At 41.1% G+C, this 11473-nt stretch overlaps 1 protein-coding gene across 1 annotated transcript; it reads left to right on the forward strand.

Annotated features, from left to right (window-relative positions):
- Positions 1-887: 887 nt before the first annotated feature.
- On the forward strand, positions 888-5340 carry GPR139 (G protein-coupled receptor 139; the record flags this gene model as incomplete). The annotated part of the gene is made up of 1 exon (XM_019507404.1): positions 888-5340. A coding segment is annotated over one exon (957 nt), but the record flags the coding sequence as incomplete, so codon positions are not given.
- Positions 5341-11473: the final 6133 nt, after the last annotated feature.

The following is an 11473-nucleotide window of genomic DNA, read 5'->3' on the forward strand; positions in this document are numbered from 1 at the left end:
CCAGTGAGAATTCAGGGGATTCATTTCTCAGAACTGCAGCCCAAGCTTATTAGTGCAGATAACCAACTGATGGCCAGTTTGAGATCTGCCCCTTCTGCTTCAAGTTCAAATACACAGACATACAGGTTGTGAATGGGGTCAAGGTCAGCAAGCTGGAACTGAGTCCCTTTCCTTCTCTCCTCCCCCCTATTCTGCCTTTCCATTCTGCCACTGAAGAGGAGCAACAGAAGGAAAGGATATGTGAAAAAATAAAAGTATAAAAATACAAAAATGGTCTAGGGGTATTAATAGAAAGTTTTGAAAGTGGATATTTTTAATTAATTTTTTATCAAAAAAGATTGAAGAGAATATTTTCTTCCAAAAGCCAGCCCTACTACACAACAGTCACTGTCCCTTCAATATAGGCAGTGGCCTGACACATTGATACAGGGCTGGGTCAGTATTCAACCCCAAGAAAAGTGAGGAAGCATAATCTGCCACAGCACCAGTACCAGGAGGCAGTGTGCAACTCAGAGATCCTCACCTGCTTCCTGTGTGAAAAATAGGTTACTGGTGGCCTGTATTAGTAGTACATTGCCATCCAGTGCTTTGCCCCTGGGCAATGGTGGGTGTGGAGCGAAGGGTCTGCCCTTTCCCTGCTTGCCTGGATTTGTGATCATCTCCCCCCCTGTGTGGGCACATCATCAAAATCACAGCTGATCCCACAGTAAAGATCATTATCCATGTGGACTTTTCAGGGCTGCATCTTGTTGAAAGATTCAACATAAGATTTCTGCTTTTGCTTTTTTTGGACTTTAATAAAATTAGTTGTGTTCCAGAGTGCTTGAAATGTTGCTACAGCACAAAATGTATATTCAAAAGGCTCCCTTTGCCTCTGATGAGCCTAACCAAACTTTTCTGTCTCCACAGCAAACATCTTGACTGTCATCATCCTCTCACAGTTGGTGGCTCGCAGACAGAAGTCCTCCTATAACTATCTCCTAGCTCTAGCGGCTGCCGACATACTGGTACTCTTCTTCATTGTCTTTGTCGATTTTTTGATGGAGGACTTCATCTTGAATAAGCAGATGCCTCAGGTACTGGACAAAATAATTGAGGTCTTGGAATTTTCTTCCATTCATACATCCATTTGGATTACTGTGCCACTAACAATTGATAGATATATAGCAGTATGCCACCCACTTAAGTATCACACAGTCTCCTACCCAGCTCGTACTCGAAAAGTCATTGTAAGCGTTTATATCACCTGCTTTCTGACCAGCATCCCCTACTACTGGTGGCCCAATATTTGGATTGAAGACTACATAAGCACATCTGTACATCATGTCCTCATCTGGATCCACTGTTTTACCGTTTACTTAGTGCCGTGCTCGATTTTCTTCATTCTGAATTCAATCATTGTGTACAAGCTCAGACGAAAATGCAATTTCAGACTGAGAGGATACTCCACAGGGAAAACGACAGCCATTTTGTTTACTATAACATCTATTTTTGCCATACTTTGGGCACCAAGAATAATCATGATATTGTATCACCTCTATGTATCACCTATAAACAACAGCTGGTTGGTACATATTGTGTCGGACATTGCTAATATGCTAGCATTGTTGAACACTGCAATTAATTTCTTCCTCTACTGTTTTATTAGCAAGAGATTTCGCACAATGGCAGCTGCGACACTAAAAGCTTTCTTTAAGTGTCAGAAACAACCCGTGCAGTTCTATACAAACCATAACTTTTCAATAACTAGCAGCCCTTGGATTTCCCCTGCCAATTCTCACTGCATCAAAATGCTTGTTTACCAGTATGATAAGAATGGAAAGCCTATAAAAATATCACCATGACAAGGGGGATCACTGGTTTCTCAGGGTGCAACTTCTTTTCAAGCAGTTACACCTACAGGATGTAATTGCTAAAATGGCTATTTTTAAGAGTGGTCATTTGATTTCATTTCCTTGCAACACTAAGAGGCAGACCAGACTGTTAGAAGAGAATGGGAGTGCTTGAGTTGGAGAGTCAGAACAACAAGGCAAAATGCCTCTGCTTGTTACATAGCATTTTGAATAGGCTTTGGAGTATGAGTTTTTATGTTCAATTGCTATCAAATGTTCCATGTTCAAGCACCAGTGCAGTGCAGAGTTGTTAAGGGAAAAACCACAAGGGGGTTTAATTACAACTGTAACACAACTTGTGTGCCCATCTAGTTCTCTTCACTATTGACACAACAACCGAAAGCTTTCTGTACTGGGGAGGGCACCACTTGCATTGTGTGCATTTTCCTGAAACCCATGTGTCATTTCTGACATGAAATGTTGCCGCACAGGCTCTCTTGTTGAGGACTTTCTGCATTCTTGCAAGCTGCAAGACATCTGAACTGTGACAAGCCTTTCTAGGCTCATTTGAACAAGGCTCAAGGATTATTTCACCTTTTGTAGCCTTGGCATGAAAAGCAATCCCGCAAGCTACCAATATTTATATGTTTTAAGTTATTTCCTTTAAAAAGGCCAGATGGGAAGAGCTGGGGAGGAGAGTTCCTGAGCTGAGAATGAAAGTAGCACATTTCTACGGCAACTTGAATTAGTCTCTCCAGAAGCATGAGTGTGGGGACAAATCTGGTTTCTACTGGACCTGATTGTGTGAGATATGTATAAAGCCCTCACCTCCCTTGGAACCCAGTCAGAATACGCACCCTCCCACAACATTTGGCCTTTACAGATTATATAGCTACAAACATTAAAATACAAAAATTTTTTGGAGAGTTCTTGTCTATGGTATGACAGGTTTGCCAGTGGCTTGTTTACTTCAAAATCTGTTTGTGGAATACACATATTCAAGACCCCACAGCAGTAAAATCAAAGGCTACCCAAAATGCTTGAATAGGGTCCTTTACGCTGTCTTAAATAGGATAAATATTTAACTGTTCTTCCTTTACGCTGAGAAGCAGCATATCAGCAACAGAGTGTAGAAGACTTTGGGGAAAATGTTTATAGAAGGCTGAGAGTACATTTCACTTGCTGTTATTCCTCCTTAGTGCTCGGTATGTGGTCTCCATGTGTGCATTGTAGCACTTACATTACTTGTTGGGCATTTAACACACGCCTTAAAAAATAATGTGAACATATTTCCTTGCATGGTAAACACAAGCACAACTTTGGCAGTGAATGTAGGGGCTTCTCAACTGATAATAGTAAGATGGTTGCCCACCACTGGCAGTGTTTGTGTATATGCAGTTTTTGTTACACTTTGTGAGCTGACTAGGGACCCACCAATGTGGCATGAAATCCTCCTTGAGGGGAGTTAAGCCCACTGGGTTCAGTGGAACAGCAACACTGAGTCCCTCTCGAGGATGAAGTCGGGCAAACTAACAGCCTGCCATACTAGAGGTGGTTTCAATATTGTAAGGGCCTCAGAAATGCAGAATACCCACAGGTTCCCATTGAAGTTAGGCAGAGGGGACTGCCCTCTGGCCACTGACACCTTGAACAGCCATCTGTGCCTGTGCAGGGAAACAGGGAAATGCCAAGTACAAGGCAACGAAGAATGAGTCCCAGATCACCTGATACAACAAACCCTTCATTTACATGAGGGAGCCTCACTGAAGAGAGACTATCACTTGGATAAGTCTGAAATTTGAAGCATTGCGAACATTATGGCCCAATTTTCAACTGCTGTGGACCAGCATAGCTATAATGACTTCAGTGGAGCTGCCTTATTTTGTACCAGCTGATGATTTAGTCATTGACTTCAGGTGAGAACGAAGGGTACTCTGCATGTCCTGCTTCATGCTGTTGTATTATATATTCGTTCTCCCCGAGATTGGCAGAGGTGTATCTGGAGGGGATATCAGAGAGCAGAATTTGACCCTCTCCCCCAGCGCAGCATGGCAAAGTTAAAAATTTAATCTTCTGAAATGTGGAGAGAAAGGGGAAAAATGTCTTCTGGGTCTTTTTCACTGTAAATCTTGACAAAATATGGTGTCTGTAAAATATGAATCGCAATAATAAAGAAATGCTAGGCCTTTTAATATTTGGTAACAGCTAATAACTACAATGAGAGCAAAATTATTAAGCTCTTTCACTATCAACTTGGATTTTTTTGTGCTCTCCCAAACCTCTCTCTACTTTTTCTTTGTAAATTGATATTAACCAAAGTTTACCACAGAAAAAAAAAGGTACTGTATATGTTTAGTTTTGGGGAAAACACTATATTTATATCTTTTTTTATTTTTAAATTTGCTATGAGGAATGCTAGTCTGAGTTACCATGTGAACAAGTCAAAGTGCAATATACCTATATAGCATAAGTGGTTTGTTTTTGAGGAAGTATATAATATTAAACAATAATACTTATTTATATAAAAATTTCACTATTCTACTTTAATATATTAGTAATCTTACATAAATAAATGAATGTTTAGGGTTTTTTAATATTTCAATTTAGTACATGGAGTATTTTGCCATATATATATCATTTATTACTTTTCTTAACATCATGTTTGTCCACCTCATCATATTTTCACAAATGGCCATATTTAAAGGTAAATATGTCAACCTAAGATTTGATTTGGAATGAAAGATATTCCATCAGGTTATTGTGACAATGTTTTAAAAACAAGCCTTAGTATTTTCATATCAATCTTTGCAATGCCATGGTGTTAGTTCCATATGCATTAATTAGCCATTTCTGTTTGGGTGATTTTAGGGCTCTATGTGGCTGGTATGAAACACATTGAGGGCAATGCGAGGTTTTTCCATTAACCTCAGTGGACTTTGGATCAGACCATAACTTGTTAACAATAAACATTTTGAAGCCTTTTTGGGGACCAGTTTGGGTAACTAAAAGGGCCTTGCCTTTTTAGTCCACCGTATGGGAGCTGCTGTTGATAATACTTGCCTTATTTTTTGGTTTTGTGAAGTATCTTGCAATGACTGTTGTTAAACTAGCCAATGTCTTGCTGTATTGTTCGTACCTCCTAATTTTCCTATAGTATAAAACTTAACCAAGCACATGCTGTCTCATTATTTAGGGAAAAAATTTATCCTGGAGATGGAAAATTCTTGGTAGGGAAGAAGGAGACTCAAACTTGATTCAACTTATTTTCAAATATCTACAATTAGAAAAAAAAAAAGCTGTGAATGGACAGCATGACAATTTCTCATAAGCATGTGTCCTTGAAAATCACAGTGAAGACAGTAATTTTTAAATATGCTGTTGACTATATAAAATGATGAGACCTGTCACCTACTCAAAATTGTGAATATTGATATTTTCATAAGTAGAGAATATATTGTGTTGATAAACCTGTTTGTATTATAATAAATTCTGAGCTGGTGCAAAATTATTGTAATGTTTGCTGCTGTTGTGATGTTTTGTGACACGGGGGGGAAACGGGGGGGCGACAGCTGTCCTCACTCACGCAAGTTATACTTAACGCATGACTGACTTCAGTGAGACAAGTAATGAGATCAGCTCCATTCACTGATTAATGAATCTCTGATGTATGTACACACACTACACAGGTACATTATTGGGCACGGTTCTCTGGTAAACTGCATCTTTGGGCCACATTCTCAGCTGATATAAATGGGCAATATTTCAAGTAAATCAATGGATTCTCACTGGAAGAGATTTTAGCTGGCAAAGATCATTTACATCTGTGCAGAGAGGTATAAAACCCTCCTCCATCAAGTCATGATGAGAGACAGGACAGCAGAGATCCAGATCCACTATCCCTGAGCTCAGTAAAGTCCATTCAACATAAAAGTGGGGCAATGTTGCAGAGTCAGGCCTGGGGAGGTGAAACGTTTTGCTCAAAAGCACAAATGAGATCAGGGGCTGAATTAACAGCATGAATTTCCCCCTAAAGGGAGTTGGGGAAGTTGCTAGTGATAAAAGGCCGGAATCCAAGGACAAGAGGAGTTTCCCAAAAGCCACTTCAGGGAATTGCCTGTTAGCTGCATTCCCCTTGGCAGTTTGGGCTACCTACAAAACTCGAGCCCTTTTCTCTATAAGTCCCACCTTTTTTGAAGTGAGCATCAGGCACCAGCCCCATGGAACGAACACCACAACACAGAAGCTATTAAATCAGGTTTTCCTCTCCTGCAAGGCTGCTTCAGTCTGTTGCATATAGAGAGATACAAATCATGAAATCCAGTTTTGGATGGACATTTATGTGTGTTTGATGTATAGTTTCGGTAGGAACCCATGTCTAATCACTACATGAAACACATGACCATTTCTATAAATTCTATCTGGCTGTATGAAGGCTGTTTTAGTACTTCTGAGAGCAGCTGTAACATAAGTGCAAAGAAAGGAAACAGTAAGTCTAGAAAAAAATAGCAAGCGTGCAGTGCTTTTCCATGCAGTGGCAAGACTCAGGGAAATAGACTAAGCTGTCTTGTATTATGAAAAGAGAACGTTATAGAAATGCTAGCCATAGAAAATCATCTTGCTTCATGGGATGACATGTTGATTCAATTTAAAATTAAATGGAAAGATAAAAAAGTCTTTAAATAAAGTTTTCAATGTTAAAAGAGCAAACTAATCAATGCAGTCAGTTGGCCTGAGAGAACACAGCAGAAGCCGGGAATTTCTTCTAGTCAAAGGTGCTAAAGCTCACTTTTATCTGACTAGCAATACATATAGTTGGAAGTGAACCAACTATGTAGTTGGGAGGGATGTCAGACAGATTTGGGCACAAAATGCCCCTTTGCTCATCTGGCCCCAAAGCCTGCCTAACCTTTGCCCACTGCAGTTGCTCTGACAAAATGAATTCACCTTGCATATCTTGCTTCTTGTGTATTCCCTAGATTATCACTGTCACATCAACACTACTAACATGACCTGGAATATGTATCCCAAACAAGGGAAGAACTTGTAAGAAAGGACTGCAAGACATACCTGGGCATGTAAGCTCAACAAGATATTAGGACTAAGCAGATAACATATCAGGAATGGAGAAAGGGGCTGTTCAGCAAAGGAAGCAATGCCTTTGAGGTCAAGAAGCTTGGATGCCTATCTTGCAGGGGTAATCTGATGCCAGCTGACTTCCTGCCCCTTGGGCAGGGGGCTGGACCCGATGATCTCACGAGGTCCCTTCCAGCCCTAATGTCTACGAAATCTATGAAGAAGTATACAGATGAAGTGAGAATTACCCCAAGTCAAACTAAGTTAGACCATGAAACAGATATTAAACAGCAAAATCTTCTTCAGTGGTATATTTAAAAAAAGCACAAGAAAAGAAATAGGGTTGCTAGTGGGTGCTGATGGGGAGAGATTCAAAATAACATAGAGATAGCTAAAAATAAAGGAATCCTCTGCCTTAGTCCCCATGATCATGACCATGAGGACAAAAACAGAATGGATAATGGGAGTGAGGGTCTGAAAAAGTAAACTGCCATTAGCAAGGTAAAAGCAAAACTCAGAGTTTGAAAGCACACAAGACAGAAGGAAAAGATAAATCTAGACTTCTGAAAGAACTGACACATGAAATCGCCAGTCGATCAGCAAGTGGAGCCACTATCATATGAGTTGTACCAGAATGAAAAAGTACTGCATTTGCTTTTATCCTGTGTTAAGGACAAAATAATCAGGGCTGTTCCATGCCCAGTAGCCTGACTTCAATAGTATGCAAAGCTTCAGAACAATTTTTGTAGGAAAGAATGGGTTTAAAAATGGACAATGAATACAATTAATTCTGCACATTAGAAGTTCTCTCGACATCAGACCACAGAGGTTCCAGGGGACCTCCAATCAAAATAGCAGCAGCAAAAAAAACCTAGCTCTTTTTTAGGATGGAGCTTAATAATTTTATAAAAGATTGGATAGGTTGCAGTTGCCAATGAAAGCAGGGACTAGACCTGATGAGCTAAAGGTTCCTTCCAGTCTGATGTTCCTAATTTGAATTAAAGTTCCCTTTAGCCCTCACATCCCCCTATTCAACAGTAATTACAGCGTAGGCAGGTTTCAATTTTGATCCCCCATCTTAGGGTGGCATTGGGCATGATACCCACAGAGAAAGCTTATAAGCCCATTAGCTTCTTATTTGTCAGAATGATTCATGCCTTCACAGTTAATTTGGAAACAGTCCTTTAGAATCACAAAGACAGGGGGAAGCCATCTCTTAACACATTCACTGTTGAACTCACACTGACTTTTGTTTTAGTTCTTTGATTCTTAAAAACACTTCACCAAGTGAAGCAGAATAAAAAGCAACCTCACAGAGAATGAACTGTTAAATAATAATCCTGCTATTAGCACGCTCAGGCTGAATTTGACAGATCTGCCATTATGACAGCATGCAATTAATCCCCTGTAGTTGCCAGACACAACAAGGAGGCTGAAATCTCCAGTCTTTTGTAATAAATGGACATTGCAAATGAATTTACAATGAGACTGTCATTGTCCATGAAAGAAAAATAAATATTTATCATCATTAAGAAAACTGGATGGTGAAAAATTAAACATGTAGGATGTTGTTTTAGGTAGAAGAGAAACATGATGCTTATGGCTTTGGAACAAACAATTTATTAAAACCTTTGTTTTTTCCTTCTCATACACTCTGATTGGCGCTTCCGCAGTATCCAGAGAAGCCTATTATCAATGGATGGATTAATTGTAGCTATTAATTCATTCTACTAGGATAGTACCTAGTAGCCCCCAGCTGAGCCTAGGGGCCTTTATGCCAGGTGCTGTATGATCACATGCTAAAACAGCCTGCCTGACAACCTTACAGTTCAAGTAGACAAGACACAGAGGATAAGAAAAAGGACATATTGATATTATTCCCCCCTTATATTTAGGGAAACCAAGGCCCTAGGCAATTGACTCATCCAAGATCAAACCTCAATTGAGATAAAACTGCCCTAAGTCTAATAAATCCACGTTTAGCAGGATCCTCCCTTCACAGACAGAACAATCATCCTTGATGCTGGTTTGCCAGGGGCCATAGCTTACCTCCATCCATTGGGGTCAGGATAATAGCTAGGGAAAAAGGAGGGTGCTCTGTGATCCCCAACTGCTATATCAACCCATCAGTGTCATTGGCAGCTGGTAAGGGGATCCATCCAGATGCTCCCAGAACCAGGTGGTACAAATCAGGCTTAGTGATCCCCAGCGCAAGTTGCCACAAAGGGCCCCTTAGCCACAGCCCTAGGCTGTGTCCTGCCAGAAAAACAGTCCTCCTCTTCGCCTCTTCCACCAGACCCAAGTGTCCCTCACATTGTGGAAGCACATCCCAGGAATAGGATCCTGGACTCACAGCCCAGCAGGGCCTGCCACTTGTCTGTGGTAAGGTTCAAGCACAGAGAGAGAAAGGTTCAGTTGCCAGAGCTCTGGGTCTGAGGTAGTCGTTGCCAGGGATAACCCCTGCTAGAGGGCAGAGACACTGGGGGGTCGAGATCTGGCTCAAGGGCACAGGACAAAGGTTGAGCTATCCCTAGCATCGGGTGGAGCTACCACAATAATGGCAGACCTACAGCATAGACAGATGAGCACCATTATGCCAACAGAACATGATACCAAGTTCAGAGGACTGCAATATCTTATTCTTATCACAAGTCATGGGAATGGATTAGTGTGAGCTCTTTCCTCTTTCTGATTTCCTTGGCAATCATATTTATATTATTAACTTCCAAGCACTGATCACTTGGCACCTTTATGTTCTTCCTTAAATGTGGGGAAGGACTTCAGATCCAGCTAGGAATTAAAAAAAAATTTAAACGAACCTTAAATGACAACAGATCCACAGGAAATGCATACCTCCCTTGGGATGTATTTTAGCAAATACAATTTTTAAAAAGGGCCCTTACCAGAAGTTACTTTCTTCTGATCCCTTTATTTGATTGGTTAAAAAAACAGTAAAAACTGAGTTGTCTAGTATCCTTCCTCTCCCCCCAGGGTTTTGTTTTTTATTGTATTTTATTGTATTACACAAAATTTCAGAAAAAAGCTTCAACTAATTTAATTGCAGGCTATTTGTGGAGAAGAATGATTGTGCTGGACAATGTATAATTAACCAAAGAAAGATGGATGATAGCAAAGAGCTCTGTTTGGGGTTATCATTAAGGGGTTCAGCTAAAATTACAAAATCCAATTTGCTGTCCCTTCTGCTGAGGATCTTAGAACAACTTGTCTTCTAATAGGGGAAGGGGGGTTAGGAATGAACAGGGCAGAGAATCAGGTTACTTGCACACACACTGGACTTGGTTCTTCACCACCGTCTCAATTGCACCACAGCAAAAAAATTCTCCCAACTACCTTTCTGATGGGGTAGCATTTTTCAGCCACTTGCCATGGGTATAAATGAGTGTGCAGAGTGTCAAGCAGTAAAGAAAAAAGCCCTTGTGAATAAAGTAGCAGTGACAGCAAAACCAGCAAGGTATCACAGAGATCTTGCCACTTAAAAACCCAGCTGGATTAGCTCATGTCCCTTGTTAATGTCCCTTGTCACTAGTTTCTCCAGTAGACACTCTTTCCTGTTTCCAGCCTATTACCCCTTCACAATGCCCCAGAAACCTTCGGTGAAGGCCACACTTGATGGGGTTTCTACGTAACAGAAATAGCACATAGCCCATTCTGGTCTCACTGCTCATTGTGGGCTATAGCTGAATGTAGACATTAACCCCACTTTGTCCAACTTTGCTGCAACACACAGAAATGCCTCAGCGAGGGTCAAACAGAGCCTAGAAAGCTACCTACACTCAGTGGTAGCAGAAGACAACTTCTGACACTATAGTGCCCAACAGCTCTAGGATTTGTCTGGACCAGGAGATGATTTGGTCAGATGACTGGCTTGTTTTCCCATTTTCTCTCCCCTTCCTCTTCTCTACCTCCCCTCTTTACTCCCCCCATCTCCAACTCAACCATTGTTCTACATTTTTCAACAATCCCTTCACTTCCCACAAGCAAATAAAACACCCAGCCTCCCCATACTCCTCCCCTTTGGTAATTTTGTGCCTCTTTTAGATTGTATGTCTTTGTGGGGAGAGACTGTCCCTGACTATGGGGGTGTATAGCATTCTTAAGGTCAAAGGTCCAGCCCCAACCTGGCTGGTGTGCTGAAGGTATGCCAGTTTCTGTAGTCAGTGGCACACAAGGAAGTAGTACGTCTGGCATCATACTTGGCCACCGTTGCTTCCCCAGACCAAAAGATCAGACGCCCACTTCAGCTGGGAGCAAGGCCTCCTGCAATTTGTCTTACATCACACTGTACCCCACCTACCACAGCGCAACCTCAGCTCTGCCTGTGGCCCAAGTGCCACAATGACTTACATTAATAACCACGGCCACTGGAACAAATCAGCCTGGGATTCTTATCGTACCAGTGAGAGCTGAGGATGCTCAGCTGTGCCCAGGATTAGGCCTATATTTTGCTAAACACATCTCCTTTTCACAGCAGTGAGGAATTTTACCATCTTAGGTGGACACTGGAAGGTTTGCCCTCCCCCCCAACCTTTTTTTTTTTTTTTTTTTTT

Source organism: Gavialis gangeticus, unplaced genomic scaffold, assembly GCF_001723915.1.
Source record: "Gavialis gangeticus isolate Ggan-Ray unplaced genomic scaffold, GavGan_comp1, whole genome shotgun sequence".
Taxonomy (NCBI): Eukaryota; Metazoa; Chordata; order Crocodylia; family Gavialidae; genus Gavialis; species Gavialis gangeticus.